This window comes from Camponotus vicinus, unplaced genomic scaffold (assembly GCF_025532165.1).
Source record: "Camponotus vicinus isolate PSW18456_S1 unplaced genomic scaffold, iyCamVici1.0 SCAF_5, whole genome shotgun sequence".
Classification (NCBI taxonomy): Eukaryota; Metazoa; Arthropoda; class Insecta; order Hymenoptera; family Formicidae; genus Camponotus; species Camponotus vicinus.
The window spans coordinates 1848068-1873121 of record NW_028141977.1 but is presented as its reverse complement, the minus strand read 5'-3'; the positions used below and the strand labels follow the sequence as shown (position 1 = coordinate 1873121).

General features: G+C 31.8%; 3 protein-coding genes across 11 annotated transcripts in view; 1 reads left to right on the top strand and 2 right to left on the bottom strand.

Moving 5' to 3' along the window:
* Positions 1-12537, bottom strand: part of Egfr (epidermal growth factor receptor) — a 152745-nt gene extending 140208 nt beyond the window's left edge. The window contains exon 1 of the mRNA XM_083099025.1: positions 11855-12537. Within this exon, the coding sequence (XP_082955151.1) occupies positions 11855-11936 (82 nt within the window). The 5' untranslated portion in view covers positions 11937-12537. The remainder of the gene's footprint in view (positions 1-11854) is intronic.
* A 130-nt stretch (positions 12538-12667) lies between these two features.
* The window catches only part of Fkbp14 (peptidyl-prolyl cis-trans isomerase Fkb14), a 167510-nt gene continuing 155123 nt past the window's right edge, over positions 12668-25054 (top strand). The window contains exons 1-2 of the mRNA XM_083101099.1: positions 12668-12804; positions 13329-13534. Of these exons, the coding sequence (XP_082957225.1) occupies positions 13514-13534 (21 nt within the window). The 5' untranslated portion in view covers positions 12668-12804; positions 13329-13513. The remainder of the gene's footprint in view (positions 12805-13328; positions 13535-25054) is intronic.
* The window catches only part of Mesk2 (misexpression suppressor of KSR 2), a 33156-nt gene continuing 23847 nt past the window's right edge, over positions 15746-25054 (bottom strand). For 7 of the 9 annotated variants that reach the window (XM_083101088.1, XM_083101092.1, XM_083101089.1 and 4 more), the window contains 4 exons: positions 23083-23352; positions 22676-22760; positions 20247-20291; positions 15746-19241 (listed from right to left, as the gene is read on the bottom strand). In XM_083101088.1, coding sequence (XP_082957214.1) covers positions 19096-19241; positions 20247-20291; positions 22676-22760; positions 23083-23352 — 546 coding nt within the window. In that variant the 3' untranslated portion in view covers positions 15746-19095. Of the gene's footprint in view, positions 19242-20168; positions 20292-22675; positions 22761-23082; positions 23353-25054 lie in introns of all 9 variants that reach the window. The other 2 variants (XR_014439165.1, XM_083101090.1) reach the window with 2 other exon arrangements.

Below are 25054 nucleotides of genomic sequence, written 5' to 3'. Positions count from 1 at the left end.
TCAGTTGTGAATAGCAAAAAATAAATTAAAAAATTTCAAATTAATTCAAATTATATCCTTTATTCTTTTCTTATTCGCGCAATCATGTCCAAAATTTTATATAATTATTTAGTCCAGTTATATTATATTCATTGGATGTTAAATATTGAATAGATAAAAGATTGACATAATCGGTCTGCTGATACGTCATGAATTTATAGAAACGAGAGCTCGAGTTCATTTGTCCAGTCTGACCATCGATTGGCGTGGACGTTCACCCCGGCCCTGGAGAAGATGCAACGCTCGTGAGTTCGCGACATCGAGTCCCGGTTTGGACGAGCGCTTGACTCCCCGGAGACATATCTGGACTGTTTTCTTTGGAACTGGTTGCTTTATTTGGTCAACTTGAGAAAGCCTGTTCGTGACCCTCTGGTTCCGTCGCTCATCAACGGATACGCCTCGTTCTTCAGCCTTTCGATACGTACACTTTGCAATTTTACGCGCAAATATTGCAATACAGGAAAATTAATTTAAGTGTAGAAAATTATTATGATTATTGAATAAATTAGATATATTATTAAATCATATCAATCTCTAGTATGTTAATGAAATAAAAAAATCTGAAGTTTTCCAACGATCAGAATCTCTTCTAAAGTTGAAACAATCTTAAAAAAACAGAGAAAAGCGAATTCTTTTGACGTAGACTTGTTTCCTGAATTCGCGAGATAAGATAACTGTAGATAAGCCGTAGATAACCGTAGATAAGAATCGTAGCAGGGAGGAAAACGAGAAAATAAATGGAAAGGTTGCATTCCGAACTGCCGTAATGGCTCGTACCTTCGCGCTGGGAATAGGACGTCTTTAGATTCGCGTGACGGTAGACGCAATACACACGTGAGAAAAAGACAAGCCTCGCGATTTTCTCATATGCTACACATCGTGTGCTCTCATAATGTTATCCTAAAGTGCCCGCGACTTCACGTTAGAAAAAGAGATTTTACGTAAGCCTGAGAGACTCGCCTATTCATATAAATTATTATTTTCTAAAGGATGTAGATCTTAGATTATTGGATCAATATTTTTAAACAATTAAATTAAAGTCTAAATTTTCATATTAACTTTTTTAATAACTATTTTCCTTTAAAAATTACAATGCGTCTTCTTGCATAATTTGCGAATCGAAAAATTGATTATTTAAAAAATACAGAAAACCTCTATAGACATACATTGACCCATTCAGCGCAATCCTGCGGGACTCCGGAGGGGAAATAAAATTTTCCCGTGTTCGCAGAGGACATGACCATCGCGAGTCTTTACGAGAATGGCGAACGGGCATCGCGGCAGAAGCTAAAGAGAGAAAGAGGCAAAAACTTGAAGACACAGAGGGAAGAGACGCGGGAAGAGGACGAGGAAAGACTCGCGAGCGAGAAGAGGACGAGAGGAAAGACTCGGAGAAGCGAGCGAGGGGGGAAATGGGGAAAGAAAGAGAAAGATGGAGAGAGGGAGAAAGAGAGGAAAAAAGGACGAGAGAAAGAGAAAGAACAGGAGGATGGAAGCGATGTGGTGAGGAAGAGGACGGGGAGGACTGGCCCGTAGCATGCAATCTTCGCCCATTGAAGACGCGCTGGGAAACTGCATGGTTATTATGCCTGAATGGAACAGGGGACGGGGTGTGCGGGGCCGGGAAGAATGTCGAAGGTAGCAACGGAGGATGGACGCGAAACGTGCACGTTCCTCCCGGCGAGGGGGAGGTTCTTGCTCTGTAACCGCGGCACGCAACTTGGGACCATGTGCTGGCTGCGTTAGAACCCGGTTTCACGACGAAAACCCGCGAACGTCCTCCACGTCCGGGAGAAAAAGAGAGAGAGAGAGAAAAAAAAGAAGAGAGAGAGAGATTTTACCGCGGTCTTTTTGCGCTATTTGACGCTGTTGCGATTTTATGGCATGCATGCAGCCTGCCCGTTTTACGAAGTTACGGAGCAGGTTCATGCCCGAGGAGAGACTCGATTGTGAAACCTCGTTAAAGGATCGCCTGATACTCGATTAGTTTTCTCATCGCTGGAAAATATTGTTGGATGAAAAATGAGCCAATTAATTCACTGACGTGTTACTGAAACACGTGCATTTTTAAATGCTTCCATATTTCAATTTATAATTGATCTCAACTATTTCAGCTTGAATTAAACTGTCACAAAAAATATTGAGATGCATTTTGTAGCTCGAAACAATGGCAACGAAAAGTATCAGATTCTGGATGTCTAGATATTAAATGTTTAGATGAAATGTGTAGCTACATAATTTTATATATTAATTTATCGTGATATTATTTTCTATGAAAATATTTTGTCATATTTATTTTTGTCTTTACCAATTATGCTTTTCTGTTCTAATCAGGAAAATATTTTGCAACTTCCTTGTTACACATATAAATAGATATGTGGCTTGAGACAGGATGCTGACAACTCGATTGTCGAAGCGGTTGGAACGCCTCCATTCAAAGGCTGTCGTACGAGGTTCGTACAAAACGCGCTTGATAAGAAGTACCTATAGGTACCGTAAGGCGAGCATTTAAATAACTACTATGGAATGTCACGTCGTAATAAATGCCTTATCCAATATAAACAACATATGTTATCTTGAGCATCTACAGACATCTAAAAGCTTTATAGATTATTAAAAATGTTAAATTTATATATATGTTTATAGAAAGAAAGAGAAAATGTACACGAATTTTATAGATTATGTAAAAAAAAATTAAAATATTTAAAATGTTTTGTGAACTCGATTAAAGATGTACATCAATAATACATATAAAACGCGATTTTTAAGTTAATATAAATTTAATTTAATTTAATTAAAATTTTTGATACCTAATTTTTCGTGTAACAAATATTTAAATCTTTTTTTTGACTCTTTTGACAAATTATATTTTATACATCTGATACAAATTATCGATGACAAATGATATATACATTTTATGGAAATAATGCATTGATTTATGTTTCCACAAGTTGGATTCTTATGTTTCGATGATTTATGTTTCCAACTACATAAAATTTTCCTTTGTCCTTTCATCTTTTAATGTCGTTGACTGACATATTAACGACAAATGAGTTATTAATGACAAGGGTTACGTCATACAGAAGAAGGCGAGTTTTTAATATGCGATGATCAGTGATTCTTTTGTCGGAGCGGTCATCTCTGCTACCTGCACATCTCGGTGAGCAGACGGTTTCATCGATTTTCCCGAAACATTCCGTTCAAGACGTTGTCTCGCTACGAGCAAGAAACATCATCGCGGCATTGAATTCCGGGCCAATACGAACGCCCCCCTCATCAACCTCAATTAAACTCCACCGTCTCGCAGTTATGCTCACTTCGCACCCGAGGCGCACCGAGTGCTACTGGTGTTAAGTCACTACATATTATTGGTCGAGTTCACTCGTCTCAAGGAGGCTCTCATGCTGCCGTCAAACAAGTCGGTTTTTCTTCACTATGGAAAAAATTTTATCTGTAATTTTATTAATCGAAAGCATATGAAAATGATAGATGCGTTTTGCGAAGCAATGTAAGGCTTAATTATGATAATAAAATGTTAGATTTGTTTCCACTTTTAGAATATTATTTCAGTCTATTCGCAGCTTATATTTTATTTTTTGAATTTTCCCAAATCATACATTAGTGCTAATTGGAAATATTTTTCATGAAAAGGAGATTAAGCTATATTTTTGAGATAATTGCAAAATAATAAGAAAATCGTAATAAATTTCTAACAAAACGATAAACTGCATAGAATCTTATAGATCATCGTCAAGAAAAGATCGTCGTCTATTTAAAATGAGCAAGTAGCTCTTGCAATGCAGCCGTGTATTCGAGTTCTAAAAGCGCTTTTTATTTTGTAACGACGCCGATGTAACGCCAAGTTTCAACGAGAGGCTACAAATCCTTTCCTGCTAGTGACCCTCGAGCTGTGGCCGTGTTCCTTGAGACTCGCTCCTTGAGATTCGCGCTGGACATGTTGCTGAATGTGGTCTTTGGGATTACGCATCGGGGGCAGTGTCGTTGAACTTCAATACTCGATAATAAAAGGGGGATCCTCGTCAGGATCCGCCGCACTCTTTCAGACTTGATGAATACCGCGAGTCTTTGAACTTCATCGCCGACTGGCACGACTTGGCGCATGCACGCGTCCCGATTTCCGTTGCGATCAGATGTAATGGCTTCAATATTCACCATCTCAACTTTCGCGACAGATGTAATATAGTGTACGATGATGTTATAACACTTTTTCAATTAGCATTAATGTTTGATCAATTTAAGTAACAATAAAATATATTCTAAAAAGATTTTATTCTAAAAACTGAAACAAGATAAATATTCAAACTTCATAATTTAACGTCATTTTGCACATTGCTTTGTAAAACACATTTTAATTCCATATGTTTTGATTATAAATATTAAATTTTAAAATGATGATAAAAATCAGAAGATAAATTTCTTAATAATTTTATGAACAATTATATGAATAACCTCTTAATAATTTTATATAAATAATTTTTTAATAACTTTAATACTTAATATCAGCAGATATAATCTAAGAATTGTTTTCATACAGATTTCTTTAATTGAATTTTTATTTTCAAATTAATTTTTTAATTATTAATTAATAATTAAAGTGCACATAACAAATTTGTAATTAATAAAGATTCAAAATCTAAAGATAATGTTTATAAAATTGAATATATTTATTAATAATCTTATGAATGACAGTTTAAAATACAGTTTAAAATACAGTTTAAAATCAGAATATCTTCAGAGATCTAGTTTATGTAAAATTATTAAATTATAATATATTTTATCATTTTATATTTTCGATGATATTTAGATAATGACGGTAATAAATAAGATAAATAAGAAGTATCACACGATATTTTGCTATTTGATTACCATCGGATACGGAATTAGTTAAGCATATGCTTTGAGAATTCTTTGCGCATTCTTTTACAAAGGTGTGGACGCAAAGTGTGGAGAAACGCAAAAAAAATGCGATTTAATGATAGATTAATCTTAGATCCAGTTTTATACATTATAACCAGTTATATAAATATATACATATTTCTTAGATTCACGTTAAATAACACATATATATGGGAAATGTTTCTTTTAGGAAAAATATTTCTCCTTTGTTTCACACAAAATCTAATATTTAAAAATGATACATTTTAAAGAGATGTTAATAGGATCATTAAGCTACTTTTAAGAAGATTAAAAAAAATAATACGCACTAGGTCAACCTAAATCCAGTAATTCTGAACAATAATTTACTCGCGAGTCTTGATATTAAAAAAATGATACAAAAATATAGATTCTAATCATGTGAATGTTTGTACATGTATATTTGCATTTGCAAATACATGCATATCTACATAACTCAATAAAAAAAAAAAGACAGAAAAAAGCCCAGATATCTATCATTTGAAAAATGTTGAAGATATAAAACAGAGAGATTAACTGTAATATATTTTATCATTTTACGTTGCTATTTATTATATATATAGAATCATAATAACGCTAAAACAAGGAAGTGAAAGGTTTTCATTACATTATTTTTTTTCATGTGCATGCGAACAGTCTGCTGATTCATCGTTCATACTTTATAGTTGCATAGTCAGGTTGCTTCGACATATTTTTTTGAAAATCGAAAGAGGCGTATAGAAAGGTGGATCATCCCTTCGCAGCTGGATGTCTTTTCTCTATAAACGAATTGAATTCCTCACAGAATTCCTCTACAACGTTGTCACTTCTTCTTTCTTGCATTTGTATAAAATGCTTGAGTATTCGATATAAATATTGTTGTAATTTTATTTTATAAAGAACACGAATATGTTATTAAAATAAAAAAGTACTAAAAATCTCGTAAAAATTCATCAATAAATGTTAAAAAGATGTATGTAATTTATTAAGGTTTTTCACATTAAAAAAATGATTAAACAGACATTTTTCTTGCTTGATGAAAATTTTTAAAATTTATTTTTTTCCAAGCATAACGTTGTCATGTAAAAAAATAATTTTGCTTAATTAGTAATGCAAATAAAAGTCTTTTCTTTTCTTATCGATTTAATCACGACGACGTTGCCATAACATTCTCATCAATAGCACAGAACATTCGCGCGTGTGCGCAAGAAAAATGTTAGTTCTCAAGGGAAGGCATTTCCCATGCGCATAATTTCGCGCAAAGAGTGCTAAATTATGCGCGTGTGAAGCATCTCTTTGGTGTAGCCATCACGCCGCGGAGACGATATGACACGAAGTCGAGCTAATCGTGGAATGCCGGTGGTGCACAATTGGCTTTTTGTGCGCGCTTAGATTCGGCGGGTGTATCATTTCATTAGCCCATTAAACAATTACGCACGCTTAGACTCGCGTCTACACGCGGCTGTGAATGCGTTCCTTGTAATTGGGCGTAAGTTACTCTTGGAGCTCCTCTTTCGTTCTAGACACGTGGGTCCGGAAGATCGCGCCTATAAATCTCTCTAGTTACAACCGCAGTTATATTCGTTACTTCATCGTAGCGATACATACATTGTACATTTGCTGTGTCTACAATTAATTAATAATAGTAAAATACTGTGTCTACAATTAAGTAATAATAATTAATAATAATTAATAATAATAAAATACGATTTAAATTTTCGATGCATCGGCTAAAATTTTTATGTGATTATACTTATACTTGATACTTTTCACTACTGATTTTTTTGTAAACTGAGATTAATGAAGATGACACTAATCGCGTTTTAATATTGATATGTCAATTTTATAATAGTTGAAAATATTTGTAATTAAGAGCTCCCTTGTCCTAAAAAAATAAATAAATAAAAAGGAACGAGAGCTAACGAGAAGACAGCGACAATGCGAGACAATGTACGAAGTAAAATGTATTCAAAGCGCGAGGTGAATGGATTGTCGCTCGACCCTGATTGCTTCTGCTGTTGCATCAGCAGAGATAGCTCAATTGCTGAACATCCAGTGCTGCTCAAGTTCCTTCATGATAAATCGTACTCATGATTATTTTCTACGATTATATTTCGTTAAATATCGTATTGCAAATTCTAAAAAAAAATTGATAAAAATATCTTTTGAATATAAATATCGGGGGATTACGAAGGGACAATATTTCTAATACTTAAATTTCAATCTTTCTTTCTCTCTGTCTTCCTTTTTCTTCCCTTTTTCTCTCTTTTTATATTTTTAGTTATTAAAAATATTCAAAAGAAAGTATACTCTCTCTTCTTAGCTCCACACAAAGTAATGTGTTAAGTATAAGTAATAAAGGAAAGGGTGGAAAGAGAATAGTAAAGTATAAGATTAAAGAGATGGAGCGGTGTTTGAATTGTTCACTAGATTAATATCATCGCGCAAGATGATCCGCGGACCGATGCGTCACTCATCCGTCGTGATCGACATTGGTTCAAGTAATGTTGACCCGAGCTCATTCCCTTGCATCCTTGCGACTCATTATCGATTCGTGGGAACACTATTCCGATCCCATACTTATATCTATCATAATGATGTGAGAAAAAGTAAAAAATTACAATGGCATAGGTAAATTTATAATAAATTGATAAATAGTAAATTGGACGAATAAATAAATTTAAATGCGCCCTCAAGTGTTTTATTATAAGCAGTCGCTTTCGGAAATTGAAACTGAACTATTATGTACATATATTAAGTCAAATATTATAAATGACCGCATGTTTTTATAAGAGAAAAGCCAATTAATTATCGCATTTAATTACAAAATAAATTTTTAAATTTTTAAATATAAATTCATAAAATACTGTCTCATTTATTACTAAATAAATTTCATTAATTTATTAAATCTTTTACTTTTTTTATTTAGAGTTTATAAACACGTCTTGACGCGCGTTGTTTTCTCTTATAAAATTTTAATTAAATATAAGTAATATTTGCGCGTTAAGAAAAATAATTGTGTTGAATCAAGAATATTTTGAAACTCTTAATTTGAACAATATATTTTATAATATCGATTTTCGGAGCACTTTAAAATATTCTCTTCGCTTCTTTATATTTTTTAATAACTTTTTACATTTTAAACATTTTCTTAATTCTTGTTTTTCTTAATAATTTTTATACGATTTTGCTCTTTCAAGCTTTTTTGCGTCTTCTACAAAACATTCGAAACAGAATGATCACCTGTATATATTCGTTGGATATGTCTAAGTAGTTCCTGCGCCACGCAAGGCTGCGGAGTTCGATTCGAGGCTCTGCTTTATGCTTGGCTGGCTACCGCTCCTCTATGTCTTTCCTCTGTGCAGTGAAGGCAGAGGAGAGGACAGACGTCGCTTCAAGAACGCGGGGGAAACGCGTTCTTGCTTCCATCGCAGTCTGCTTTTTCAGCCGACCGATACTTCGCCGAAGAATTCAATGAAGAATTACCGCATAATCTTCAACTTCCAGCTTCCTTATTTAGCCGTACATTTTTATGAACTTTTATCATCTCGTCTTTATATCGAGAGATTCGATGTAGTAAGTTTGAACCCATTACAATGCCGCGTACGTACTTGAAGAGCAATAACGACTCGAAGAAACTGAGAGGTTTGACAATGGCAGTTTTGTTCAAAAGAAATTCGATATAAAATGGAAGCGAAGCCGATATAAAAATATTCTGTCAATAAAAATATTAAGAATATTAGTATTCTTGTGTTTTAAATGCAATATGGTTTGTTTTTATCTACAATATTTATTTTAAACTTTGCAACGACTAAACATCTCAAATATCTGCTTGTAGTTCTTTTAGTGCTCCATATTTATTATCCTATTTATAAGCATAGAAATTAAATATTTTCTATTTGATGATTCAATGCAGCATAATTTTTATGCGAAAAATTTGTATAGATCCAGTAACTATATATGCATGTTATTTCAATAAATTAGAAATAAAGCAAAATGAGAGGAAGTCCTACTTGTGTAAGTGGAACAACATCGCTATGTCATGCTGCAGAAATGTGAATTTTATTTTCAAACGTCGCGTATAAGTAGAACTGGGTTGCACTTTATTACTTAACATTTTATACTAGTTCCTAACATGTTTTCTCTCTATCCGGTTATTTGTACGTAATAAATTGTATCAGAGAATAAAAATTTCAAATATTATAAGCTTTTAAAGATCTATAATAATTTTTTCTATCTTAATTCAATATAATAATCTATTGAAAATAGATATTTTTAGAGAGAGAGAGAGAGAGAGAGAGAGAGAGAGAGAGAAAGAGAGAGAGAGATAATCTCAAAATTTCAAATATTCACAAAATCATCATTTAAATACAATTATTTAAAAATAAATCGCACTTTTTTATACGTTTTATCTCTTTTCTTAAAATTCTTAAATTAATTAAATTATAGAAAAATTATATTTTACATTTCAGTAAAATCTTTTTTTAATTTAAAAATTTTTAAGTTGATTATATATTAATTTAATAATATAATTTAATATATCAATATAAGAATACATTTTTAAAAAATACATTTTTAAAAAGATATAAATCAAAGTGGTCTTGCTAACCAATATATTCATTATCATACATATTTGCAAGATATATTTTCAAATAAAAAAATGATCTTGTGTGTTTAGTAAATAAATTCGAGTTAAAATCGGATTCCGAGGAAAGTGTTTGCAATGTCTTATCATTCTACTTCTTTTGCACGATAATGCCACTTTAACGAAAGTTCCAACGAACGGCGTCGTATCATTGGCCTCATTTTTGTCCTGGCGCTTTGGATGAACCGAACTGATTAAAGCTTAATTAACCGTTTAACAAGTTATATTTAACTCATGGTATTTCTCTTTCTTCATGTTGAAAGAAAAAGACAGAAAAAAAGAAAGATCAAATTGAGAAACGCTGCCGCGTTTGTGACGCGATAAATCAGCAAATAAATCATGTGTTCCTTCTTTACTTTTATTTCTCTTATTTATTTTATTTATCTTATTATCTTAGTACCTTATTTATTATAATATCTCATTAATTTTTTTAAATGTTTATGGTATTGTCATGAGATTTTAGCAGTCACGAACAAAAAAAAATGGCGTTTCCTGACATGCTGTTTACCTTTTTATGCAATCGATGTTTGCGTATTTTAATCCTTTATCTTTCGTTTATAAAAACAAAGAGAGAGAGAATTTTATCCGAGCTTTGTCGGCGGTTTCTTATGATTTGCTTAACGTAAGGGCAGTCAGTTTCTCTTATCATAGTGCTGAGATACGCAATTTCTTATCTACCGAGCGATAATTGCGTTGTTGCTCATAAAAGACGAACAGGTAAACGCAAATGTAAAAACATCACATGATTATATAAGTCAGATCTAAAGATCTAACGTTATTTTATAATAAATATTTGTATACTTGCCATTATTAAGTTTTTATTAATTTTTACAAAGTTTTTGAAATTTAATTCCAAGATTTTGAAAGAAGAAATGCGTATAAATTTCAGTTTTAATACCAACTAAATATTCAAAAATATATTATTTTTAAACAAATATTTATATCGAATAAATGATGCTTGTACATGATATTTTACGTTAAAAATATTTCTTTGCCATACGCAGTTACAATGTTATGTGTTGCAAAAATCGCGAGCTTGGGAGCGCGACGAACATTCAGCGAGTTGAATCGAGAGTGAGTCGAGAAAGCGCGATTCATAAAAGCATTAAAGTTTGCGTAACTAAAATGTTCGTTCAGCCAAGTGAAACAGGTAAATTTGCTCGATAGATAAATAAATTGAGATTCAGTGCATATTATATTAAAAATATTTTTGTACGTATATTAAAACCTTTTATATAAAAACATAATTATTATTTTAAAATTTCAGATATACATTTATATTGTACATTAGAGGGAGATTTAATGTGGAAAATATATATAAATGTTTATATTAAATCTCAAAATTTTTTTATCAAATTTAATTTGAGCGTAAACGCATGTATGTACATGATTTTCGTTGACTTTCCAAGGCATTTAATTAAAAATTCTTCAATTATATTTTTATATATATAATCAATTAATTTAAAAAGAGGAAAAATTACAGCTAGTCTATTTATATTTGAAAATTAAATATTTCTTTTTTCAAATAATTAAGTTGAGTATTATATAATATTATAGTAATTGAATATTATTCTCGGAATCTATGGTTTTTATTATTGAAAAATTTATTTCGCGTAAGATGTCGCAAACAAAAGGCTCCTAAAAATTTACACGCCAGAGATAAAACATGTAAACAACGGAAAATAAAAATATTACGCATTATTTAAATTATCTTAATTGCTATTAAAAAACGATTTAAATAATCTAAATCAGGACCACAATCTGCACATTTCGGCCGATTTTCGTGACTCGACGCCTATTATTTACGTCTCGTATTTACTGTCATTTATGTCTTGATATTTTAGCAACGAGCTTGACAATCATAAACAAAACAAGTAGCATTCCGTCTCAGGTACGATACACCTATAACACGACGTTCTGCATCCCTTAACCGCCAAATGTCAATAAACAAAAAAAAAAAAAAACCTTCTTAAAATCTATTCACGGAGATAAGCCGAAAAAATGGGCAAATCGTGGACAGCTCTGATCTAAACGAAAAATATATAATTATATCGGTGTCAAATATTTCAGTTCAAACCATTAATTAATTCGTGAACATTTTGAATATATTATACCAAATATATTATTCACACAAGTGAAAATAAAGTTTGTCAATACACATTTAAAAGTTTCATTTTTTCGAGAATATCTCTCTGTCGTAGCAGGTAGCAGGATTTTCAGAAACGTTCAATTTAAAAGAAACAAAAATAAACGTACCTCTTTCCTCGATAACGTCCGCCCCGTCGATGTACATCACCATAAAAAGGAGGAAAATTTCGAGAATCTTAGCCGGCGTCATCCTGAGTCCTCGTGATCCAAAGATGTCGAGGAAATCCCAGGTACCCTCACAACAATCGGCAACGCATATCCACTGCACCAACCACTGCACACTCGCCACCCTTTAAACTCCGCGTCTTTTCGACGAGGTTGCACGTTTAATTTCACACATTTAGCGATCGCGACACGACAGTCTCGCACTCGAGGACGCCCAACGCAACGACGTGAAATTGCGCGATGTTTTCAAAAATTTAGCTTCGCGCGCCAAGTAATCAAAGTGTCAAATTCGACTCACGATCATCGAGACATCGCTCAATCATTCGTACAGATCCTAGAGGATGATTCTTAATTTCAATCCCTCGAGCTTCCTCGATATTTCGGAACACGTGGGGGAGTCGTATCAACACACGTGGCGTTTGTTTTGAAGGTGGTTCGATCGATCTGTCGCGATGATAGACGACAACTTCCGCGGAGCACCGTCCCCCCGGAAGCTCGAACACACTCGCGTTATCGATTAAGACGAACAGCGCGACCGAGTGTTTTTCGCGACGCAGGATTTGCGCGGACGATTTTTTTCTCGGCCGTTCTCCTGCTGTTTACAACGTGCGCGCGGACCTACTCCCACGCCGGTCGCGTCAAGAATACGCGCGCCCGATCTAAGACGACCCGCGTGCCGCCAGCTGGCGCGGCGCTCGCGTAGCCGCGCGAAGTTTGCCGGAAACTGCCGAGCGGCCGCGCGGGCAACGTCGGAGCGGTCGGAGTAGCGGAGTAATCGGAGTTGTTTATAAAAAATGACGGATCTCGGCGCGCGCGATAAAGTTTCGTTATTTGTTATCGAATATCGATGGGCGGATTCTTTCGCAGCGGTGAGAAATGAGATCGAGTATCCGGTAAGTAGGTGATTTTACAGAATTTCAGCGCGAAAGTCCCTTGTACCGAACTCGCGATTGACATGTAACTGTTGAATTTAATTGCGGTTAGAATGCGAATTGAATTTTGCAAAATGCGTTATCCACTGACTTCCATATATTATAATATATGGAATTTATATATATGTATAACGTATAAAGAAATCTGTAGCGTTATCAGAATGTGTCGTGTATATTCGAGAGACAGATATAAAGACAATTTGATATAAATATCAATGCATGACAATAATAAAAAAATTACTACTTAGAAAAATTAAAATAATAAAATAATTAAAAAATACAATAATAAAAAAATTACTACTTAGAAAAATTTAAATTTCGGATTATTATATTCGCGAATTCTTTTTATATAGATTGATTAATTTTAGATTTAAAGATATTATTATTAATTTGAATAGTTAAAATTCTTTTGGACATGTTTAAATAATTTTAAATATGTAGATATTTAAAAAATTAATAATTTATAAATTTTATTTTCTTTATAGTAAAGATGCGAAAGAATCCAGGAATGTGCAGTGATAATACAGTGAATATGTGTTGATTGTTGTGGAGATATCTGGAATTTCCTCGACCTTTCTGGACCAAAAGGATAGCACTGATTCCTAAATTTATTATATTGAACCGATTGAACGGACGTCATCCTGGAAAGAAGTTCGTACATTTTGATTTAATGAAAAGTTCTAGCAAAAAGGTAAGAAATTTATCTCAAATATTTTATATTTGAGATAGATACTAAACTATATAATTTTTAGTACAATTTCTACAATTTTTGCAACATTTTTATGTTAATCAAAAAATGTATAAAAATGGCTAAAATTGAACGATTAATACATATATGCGAAAAAGTTAAAAAAAGTATGCGGAAGATACTTTTTTCTCAAAGAAGAGAAAGAACGGATGTGCGTGTACAGCCCTGTCGATTCCACGAAGACGCTAGTCGTTTTATCGTTGCAAAAATTGTCGAGAAGACTGGTTTCTTGTCGCCAATGCACGCACATACAATGTATACGTGCGATATATGTGATCACGTCTCGAAGAAATCCATAAAAGAGAAACAGTGAACAAGGAGTAAATTATATATAAATACCACATCGTATATATTCTCTTTTCTTTATTCTTCTTTGCAGAAGCTTCTCATTATAATTTTTTCTTATTTTCCGTTCCCATTTTTTCTTTTTCTCTTTTTCTCTTACGTATTTTTTCTATTATTTATAGTAAAAGCGTTTTGCAATTTAATAAAACAAATATATTTGTATTTGAATATTGCATTTTATGATAATGTCTAATTTATTAAATTGTTTGTAAATTTTTTAGAATATGGTATTAATCTTGTAGCTATTGATCTAATATAATCTGCGTGATCTACTATAAACTGCTTTTAATTAAATTAATAAAATATTATAATTTTTTTTTCGAATCTATCTGTTATGTCAAAATATATCAAAGTATTTTATTTTTATAATTTTTTTACAATCTTTTTTATATTATTTATTTATTATGATTTGAAAACCATTGCACTGATCTTTTTTTTCTATAAAAAAATTATTGCACTTTGAAACAGCATTCATTAATTCTGCAAAGTTTTCTCCTTGGAAAACGATATAAAGTATTATAATCTCTCAAAGAAAACAAGCAGATTTATTGCATTATATTCCTGTGCAGCGTAATCGAAACCTAAATCAAATATGTTTCTAATAAATTTCTCTCTTTCTATCATTATATATATTATTTATCAGAGTCTTTTTTATTTTTATTATTGTAATCTATCGAGTTTTCTGTATTTATGTTAAAGTAACCAAGCAACTAAATGAAGTTTTTCATACATGAATCTTCTGCCATTTAGATGATTGATTAAATGATTTTGTTCAGAATTGCACATTGATCTGCAATAAAACAATATATCGCGAACATCTATTCTTGATAAAAATAACATCTAATTTGTTAAGAAAGTATGAGTGAATCAAAATGTCACGCTTTTTTAAGATTTTAGTGATTTTATCGCAGCAGTGCACAAAGATATTTTAATTAAGACAGTTTTCTCTCTGATTTTTAATAAAACAGCACATGCATTTCTAGAATTAATAACGATCTTCATAAAAATACAGATGGCTTCATCGTGTGTTTGCCGTTCACTTCTTTTCCTCCCTTTTTGAATCGTTATTCTCCTTGAAGCAACGGTTCTCAAGCGGGATCCGGAAGGCCAGACAACCAGTATTTTTTTCTCTTTTTCTCGGTCTCAGTTTTTTCCGCACGTTTATAAGAGAACCAAATGTGTGAATTTCGTAATAAATCTTACATGTAAAGATAACAGATTAAATAATTTGCTATAGATTGAAATATCTTGCATTAAATAATTTCTATAACTTAAATAATTTGCTATATATTGAAATATTTTGCATCTTATATAACACAAATATCCGAATAAAATATATTACTTTTTCAATTGCTTTTCACAGACTATATCATATTTTATATATCATGTTATATCATGGAATAATTAAAATCAATAAAGAGTTTTTAAAAAGCTATAACAATTTTAATTAATATTTTTAAATTAATATATCAAAATATTTTATATGTAATTTAAAAGATTATTTAACAATTAATTGTAGCTATTACTAAATTTATTTTATTCTATTTTTTTATATATTAATCTTTTTATTTATTTGATTTAAAATAAAAAATCTAAAGATCTAAAATATGTGTGGTATTTTAAAGTTTTATACTATTGAAATAAATATTTAGCGTTGTTTGATTACTATAAATTTTGATATAAAGAAATATAACCACAGATCCGGCATCATAATTTTTCATTGATAAATATGGCATTTATTGCATTTGATAATTTTTATTATCGATATAAAATGCCTTATATCGAAGCAGGTGAAATAAAAGGAAAGAAGGTGTTAAACAATTTTATTATCTTTTCTCTTTCCGTTTATTATAAATAACAAGATGCATATTCGGTGCGCATGTGTCATTTAACTCTTGTATAATATATTTATATATATTTATACGTTAATCAAGCTCCAGAGCTAATTTTACTTCGCTTACTGTATTATGTCTTATTTATGCTGAGTGAAATTAATACACCTCGCTACAATCTGTCTGCCGTGTGGAAAATTAGAAATTTCATTCGAGGATGAACTCTGCGCGTCATGCGACGAAGAAAAACCGTGTTATCTTCGCGCGAGGTAGAAGTGGATGTTAAGAATCTATCTGCTTTCTTGATCATGCTAAATAATTTTTATAAGCCCTTCGAGACCAGCGGTATTTTACTACATCTTCATCCGATTGATACTCTTTGACATTGATGCGCCAATTAAAATGTAAATACAAATCCGAATAGGTTCTTTTGTCATTGAAAAATTGTTTAAAAATTTACCGTATTGATATGCGCGTGTCTCACGAGTAACTTTGACGAATACGAGGACTAAAATCGTAAATCACGATCGATCAGTTGACGAACAATTTGATGATATCGCTTATTGTGGACTCGGCCGATATGTCTAATTAAATTCAACAATAAACAGTCGATGTACAGAGATTCAACAAATTCGTTGTCTTGAGCGCCGAGATAATTCGAGCCCCGTAGGGAAATTTCTCTATCTGGAAACGAAGGGATTAACGGCGGAGTGTCCTTAAAAGCTACATTATATATCCATATAGCGTCCGCATTAGCAACGTTTAATGCGTGCGTTCCCTCAATTATCTTGTATCGAGCTCCGCAATTCTAATGCTATGCTCTCGACTATCATTGTTTCAATTTGCAATCTAAATAACGCGATGTGTGTGTGTGGATAATATCTATTATATATTTTTATAAATTCTCTTTTATATGAAATGATTAAATCTTCCGCCCCTCGAGATATTCGCTATTTTGACTTCTCTCGTCGTTCTCGCGCATTTCTTTTATCATATTATATATATTACTTGCCGCGAAATGAGAAAAAGAATTTGTAACTCATTGCGTTTCGATATGCACGTTATACGTCAACGATATTTATACATGTTTCAAACTGGCGAATTTCCAAACATTTTCATAGAAAATTTCACGTGAGATTTTCACACAATGTTGCATATAAAAACAGATTTAGTTTAACCTTATTTTACCAGATTTATCTTATTATCAAATTTCTTGTTATTTATTCTTCTTTCTCGATTTAAAATATATTTGATAATTTGTTTATTATTCTTAATTAAATCAATTATTAAAGTCGAATTTAAAAAAGGTATGACGATACCGATTATCGCATCGCGAACGGGATGTTTTGAGAAAAGACGCGCGAAAAATGAAGAATTTCGGGGGATGCGCTAGAATCATATATATAGAAAATTAAAAACGATCAAACTTTCCAAAGTACGACATCTTATAGCAGGCACGTCTTATAATATCACGCTACAGGCTCAAGCAAGCTTGGTAAAGATACCGAGCTTGACGCTTCCTTAATTCTTCTTATAACTAATTACGTATTTCCCTCTCTTTTTACACCATTTTTAAACATATGCATTCGTACATATGCGTTCTTTCTTTCTCATACGAGCAGTCTCTTTTTTAATTAATTAAAGAAATAATACGAACTTGCGTAAATAAATTAATAATATCTCATATCCGGTTTGAGAAAATAGGAGTTGTAAATCATCGAATATATATTTTCTTTTAATATCCACGATAGAAACACTGAATCTTCTATGACATAGCTGCTATATTTTAAAGAGATTGTTAAAAATCGACTTTTAATTTAGACTTTATCGATGTCTCTATATTAGACTCAGAACATATAAGCAATTTCATCGAGAATATCTGACCCGTCTGGTAATACCAATCCCATAATCGATTCTGAACGCATATTTTATTATCTATTTGATCCTTCTTATTTCAAAGTCTCAAATAATCGTAATTTAACTTATCTGTATAAAATAGCGAAAAAATATCGCAATTATAAATGCTCAGGATTGGTTGATTCTTTATCATCGTGTTGCGTAAAAGCGCATATAAGCTGCTTAAGTAGTTTTCTCCAAATGTAACAAAAACTTAGTTTTATGTTTTTGTTACTTTTACATATTACCAGCAAATAAGACTATCTTTTGTTTCAGCTTTTGAATTAGCTTTTGATGGAGTATTTGTGTTTTTATTGAGAGTATTTGTATTTTTATTTATTTAATCCGCAATATATTGCGAGTATTCCTTAAATTATAAACTGCGCGGCAGATGTAGACGGAATTTATTTCGACGTTGTTTCATTAATAAGCTATCTTAACTTAAGTTAAAAGTTGCTGTCAATTTGTTACACTTAATACAATTTTCTCTTGTCGTAAACACGAAAAGCGTGCGTTTCTTTATGTCTTGCTGTCATACATATTCGACGTCTTGTAACTTTATTTAATACGTTCTCGATATTTATTCAGAATTTCCGTAATGAATCGTTTTCTTCAAAATTAATATTTACATGGGAATTCTTTTCGCATCTTACGTTAAGAAAAATCTCAGTTTCTTATGCTTCTAGTAATCTTTTTGTCATTGTATTCAGTTACGTATTTAGTTTACGTTTATGGAAATTTGTAACGACTCTGTTTGTGTTAACGTATACTCATGTATATAGAAATATATCTCGAAATGTTAAACAATTTTTAAAATTTGCGCAAATATTAACACATTTATAGAGAAAAAGGAGATTTTTAAAAATATCTTTTCGTCATTTAAGTAAATGTTTAAACAAACAATTAATTGTGAATCCGTTAAAACAACTGCGAAACATAATTTTTAAATAATTAAAAAATAAACGATGTTAAAGTTGCTCTCTGCACCGTTCTCTCATTAAATTTCTTAAAAATAAAATTCAACGTATCGCACCTAATCGCACAATAATATCATTATTTTCTTATTTATCCTTAATAAATCAATATTGCTAACAACATTGCATAAGTATAATATTGACAAAACATCTGAATGTCCCTTAACTATAGTAAATCCCTTCGTTAAAGCTCTTAACTTATAATTATTTAGAATTAAACATTTATTATGAAACGCGTATCTCGTCGATTTAAAGCAAATCGTGATTAAAATAATAAAATCGTGCCGACATAAGCTCCGAAAAAAGGAAAACAGCGATTAGTACCGCGAAGGATCGTTGCTCTGATCATTGACGAAACCTTTCTGAGTTGTCGATATCAATCGAGTTGCATCATTTTCCAATTATATTCATCTGCGTAAGGAAAATCATGATGATGATGAAATTCGGGGATTAACATTTAACAGACGACTGCCTCCGATATTGGATTCTCCGTGATGTGTATAGTCGCGGTAGGCCAGTCGATCTTCTTGCTGCAAACGTGATTCAATCCCTCTAACGAAGCCAGTCGGTAGTCGGCCATTTTTAACGGCGACAGCGGGGCCACTGTAAAAGAAAATAAGAGAAAGATAATATCCTCGACTTCTTACTGCTATCGTTAATTTCGCCTTGAAGAGGTTGTAACGCGCATGTAATTCCGTTCGTTCGCTTAAATTTTGTCACATAGAAAATCACCGAACGAAGGACATAAATAAAAGGAAGCGTGCATGCAAAATAAAAAAGGAGAATCAGATGTACTGTTGTGTGCGCATAGCGAGACGTTGTGAATTAGCATGAACTGTTCACTATTCTATTGCCCAGGTGCGAGATTGCTTCGTTTTGCTTTTTACTTGTTTTTTATAAAAAATTAAATTTACAAAAAAATGCTCTAATATGAGTGTGTGCTGTTGTAATTAATGACAGTTGGTCTCTTCGTTTTTTTTATTTATGTAAAGTGAATACTTTAATTTGGATCACCTGTATCACAGAGTGTTGCGCAACAGGTAGGTCCCTGTTAATATTGTAAATCTTATAGTACGTTGCTACCGACTATCGAGGACTATAAAACAGAAGAACTCAGTCGATAAGACCGATTCAGTATAAATTATTATCGCTGGGCATTGAAAATATTCGTTGTGCATTTAAACCATTTTTCGTTCGAAATTCTTTAAATCATTTAAAAAACTTATGCGAAAGTGTTTACATAAAATAAAATAAATACAGAAAATCGTATAAATGCGAAATAAAATAACACTTATATATCAATATACACGCAAATGTTTGACAAGGCGATTGTCATAAATTCCCTTCATCACCAACGTCGACAAGATCAGCGCAATGTTAGGAGAATTGTTAGAGTAGTCAGTTGAAATTATAGTCTTTCTCGCGCGCGGGCGCGAGAAAATCTCCGGGGTCCAAGGTAGCCCAGGATGTGTATCATTTTCTCAGTTAGTATCTCTCATACCTTCCGAAAAAAGTTAAATTCCGACTTACTTAACATATAGACGTGGCCTAATTGACCAACTGCGCGCTCGACTCTCCTTGCGGCCTTCAATTCCTAATTACAATTACCTTCGGGTGTTGTCGGCTTCACGGGCTTCCGCGGGGATCTCACCACTAAAACGTATAAAGAAAAAACGATTTTCCTTTAATAATGATAAACGTTGAACGTTTGCAACATTGTTACATAGCGCACTGAATTACTACTTTTAAAGCGTTTTTCGTGCGCATTAATAGGCCAATTGTTTTTTTTTTTTTAATTACGAGTGGAGTATAGCAAAAAATAATAGTGCAACAATTTTACTTAAAATATTGCTGCAAAACTATGTTTTTAAATATGCAAAAATGCTAATTATACTAATTTAAAATGTTTGTCTCTTGACTCAGATTTATATATTATTAATACCGAATAAAATTGATAATTATAATTTTCGCGATTTGCAAATAATCTAGCTAATATATTAATTAATTTTCTTACTTTAATCAATTTTCTGAAATTTCCTAACTTTTATATTTTTATTATCCTGTAAATTATCTCTAATTTTATATAATTTTAAATTAAAAATATTTGTTACAAAATAAATCTGAGTCGTTTTTAGCTAATCAAACGAGAAATATTTGATATTTTAATTCTATAATGCGACATATTATTCTATATTGCATTAAAAATTTTAGCCTTTGAAATTGTCTGAAAAAAATAAAAGAAAAGAAATAACAAATAAAGCCGAAACTAATCACACTACTGTTCAGCTGAGAGAAATTGTTGTAATATATACATACCACTCGATCGATCCGAGACGCGTGGGAAATAAAGGCGCAAGTCGATGAACATGTATAATACTTTTTCTTTCTTATTTTGCCTTATTTCTTTTTTCTAACAATTTAAGAGTATGTTAGCGAAATTCATAGACGAATTTAGTGCAACCTTTTTTTTTATTTTTTATTTATCAAGTCGAGCCAGTGGCTTTTCAACGAATAGAGGTACATGTTCGAACACGTATTTGAACCTCGGTGTAATCAGGTAGCTTCTACTATTCGTTTTTTTAGCACAGAGATAAAGCAGTTTATTTATCAAGTTTATAGATTAGCATTTTGACAAATGAGAACACACAGTATTGAGACCCTGTTTTACACCACAATTCAATTACGTAAATATTACGCCACTTGTACAACATGGAAATTCTACTTATAATAGCGACGATTTTTGCAATAACAATAGTTAACAATGATGACAATGATAGAAACAACAGATTTATTCAACGCGACAACTTGAATGCTATTCATATAATTATTCGCTATATAAATTACTGTAACTTTGTACTGATTACAGTTAAAGAAAATTAAAAGCAAAGATATGATATAGAATTAATTGCACAAAATTGTACAACCAGATCTTAAAATACATATCTGTATCGAGTTGTGAGAAAGCATAGTGTTCTGTGATTTCTATAGTGTTCTTGTGATTAAAAAGCTAAACAAAATGACAGACCTGATTTAATTGATGAAAAGAATTTTTAATCATTTATTTAATCATTAAATTACGCGTAAATTTACGATTTTAATATTTATATAAATATACAAGCACAATATATATTGTGTACGTATTCTATAGCAGAAAGGTACATTCTATAACTTAACACATGTGTGCAATATAATTATAAAAAAACTTTAAAATCTTAGAATTCTAAAACGTTAACTTGTAACAACAACTATTTTATAAACTCTCGATTTAATATATTTACTCAGAAAAAAACATTCATTTAGCTATTATGCATAAATTAATTTTTTCCAGTATTTTTAAAGCTTAAATTATTCAATTAAACAATTTAATTAAAATAAAACCAGATTATAATTTACAATGTATGATTAATCAAGGAAGAAAACATCTCTGACGTTTAGATTATTCATACAGTTATTGAAAGAAAGTGTAGTTGGCCCAAGAATACCTATCTAAAGAATATTTTAATATATAAAGTATTTGCAATAGGCCAATTTTTTTTTCATGGATAGTGATAGAATGCAGCAGTCGATAAGAGTGAAGTTAATGTTTGAAATGATCGCACAATCAAAATTTCTCACTTTTCCATTTCGACATTTAATCGTGCGAAAAATGACGTGACCACTTGCAAAGTCTTGGAAGTTTACCCTTTTTTTCGAGCATAATTATTTACAGTCATTTGTGAACAATTTGGCCGCGGTTTTTTTTTTTCCACATTATGTCTACATCATTACAATTACGAAAAAATATACTTTCTATATTCATTTCTACCGAAACATCTTGCGTCACTTGCTCATCTTGCGACACAAATACTTTAGCTGATTGGCAGTAATTACCGACGCGTTTCACACTTCCGCTTGCAAGCGATCACGAGATATTTTCTTATGAAACTCGACGACGCGTGCGCGAACTGTTTATATCAAGAAAGATCAATGAAAATTGTCGATTGCTAGTTTGGTGATTAATCTCGAAAATGTAGTTTCGCGCGAAAACGCTCACTTACCATATCCTTCGCCCTGAAGAAACAGTCGGAATGCCTCGCTGACTTTACCCGGCTGTTCTTCCAGTACCATACCACAATCCGATATCTAAAAGACAGGATATAATCCATCACTTGTCATTCGCAGGAAAGATAAAGATTAATCTGAGTTGCGCAAGTCTTTTTTGCTATTAAATCTTACAATTCATCATTATACGTTCATAGTCCATTATACGACATCGCGGAATTCATTCAAATTTAATTAAAAGTCGTCTATCAATCGTGCGTTAGACAGTAATTACACAATTGTTTGTGCTCCCCTCGTATACTAAATATTCACAAATTTTGTACCAAATTATTTAATCCATAAAATACATATATCTCCTCTCTCATACGTTTAATGAAACACTGTTACTAATGAAGAAGCTTACCTTCATCCAGGAGCTATTTGTTGGATCCAAACGTCCATTTAACGTTACGGTGTCGTCGACGTGAGGGCTTAGAGCACCCGTGATATTCATCACCGGTACACTAAGCGTCAATCCTTCCTTCTTGCGCGTTGGATCTAATTCCCTCGTTATATTCAGATCCGTGCGACGAACATAACTGTCGATAAATAATGCGAGATTCGTTGGATTCACGCGGCGCTCAAAGTAGCTCTTGTATACTTGAACCAAATCATGATTCCGCTCCTCGGTCCCCTGTAAAATTATATCGGTTTCAATATATGCCACGTATTACAGATTGTTTAATATGACTAGCACTAAAAATTTGACTTTTATTATTATGATTTATGTATTATATATTTATAGGCAACATAAAAAATATAAACTGGATTTTTGAGATATCCTTAAATTTATATCTCTTGTTATTTTTCTAAAACATATTACAACTAAAAAATAATTGATGAAGAGATAAATTTCCTTCAAAACTTCTTTTCTCTTAAGTAGCACAAACGAATTATTACGAATAATCATTTATTTAATTAATAAGAAAATTTTTTTATACAATAAATACCAATTTATTTTTTAAAGAAGGCATTTCTCTTCGTATATTTTGATTTTATTGGCATTTAAATTTTTTACCGAGCTTACATTTTGCATAGACGATTAATTGCTTGTATGTCGGACAGTAAAAATTTGAGATATTTTTTCTCGTTATAAAATAAACCGCATCGATACAACACAAGATGGTGCAAATTCGTCGATAATGAAACCGTCGTTACATTCGATTCACTAATGACATAAATGATAATTCTTTTATGTCATCAATTTTACGATTGCACGCGAAATCTGTAATCGAAATTTTTACTTTTCATGTTACATCTGCCGATCGAATGATTTCAAAGTCTCAATGGACCGATGAGCGCCTTATGCACTCACAATCCGGTTTCTTCGCGAAGCAGAGTAGTGTGGCAAAAAGAACCGACAAAACCTATCATTAGTATCGGATGGAAGGGAAAGCAATGGAACAAAAGGGTAGGGCAAAGCCAGGAAGGAGCGCAACGTCCAGCCAACTTTGTTCGAAAGTTATATTTCCTTGTGTCTTCGACTAATGTTAGCTAAGTTTCATAATTCAACTCGCTAATGTACAGTCAATTTATTAACTTCCAAAGCTTTAATTTCTTTAATATATTATGCACCTAGAGGTCGTTTTTTATTTTTCTTCTTATAACAAAAAATACTTATCGTGAAATAATTGACATAATATGATCAATTATTATTTGAATTATATAAAAAATGCATTTCTTTTTTACAAATTAATTAATATTATCATCAAACTTGTAATATCAAAATTTGTATATTTCGTATCCATTAAATTATTATCTCTTTTTATACTTATTTATTTAAAAATTTAAACATAATTAAAAAACATAATTTGATTTGCTGCATATGCAGTAAACAAATTTCTTGTAAAAAATCGATATCTTTTATTATTTTTATATTTGTTTCTTCAAAGGTTAGAGGTCGTGTTTGAAAGTAGTAATTTTCTCAGGTTGTATAATAGCGACAGCAAAACTGTCAGTTTAATCTCTAGTTTCCATGGAGATCAAGCCTTTGGAAGCTTAAGCTTCGTCGTCGATAATTCATCTTGCGCTCGCGCTTGAACGCTAACTGGGTTGACATTATTTTGCGCCTCATAAGAGCCTGACGGTTTATTAGTTTCATAGAGTATAGTCTTGCCCGGAACACAATTAGTTCTCATAAAAGAAGTTGGAAGAGAATTTATACGAAAGATATTTATGTTATCTGCGTAGGCAAATATTAAAATTGGATTTATGTATACATTATTTAAAAAATTGGATAATTTTCATATTTATTTTGCTCTGTATTAGATATATACAAATATCACGATTACGAATTTAAATATAAGTCATTATTGACACTATGTTGCTGTTTAAAT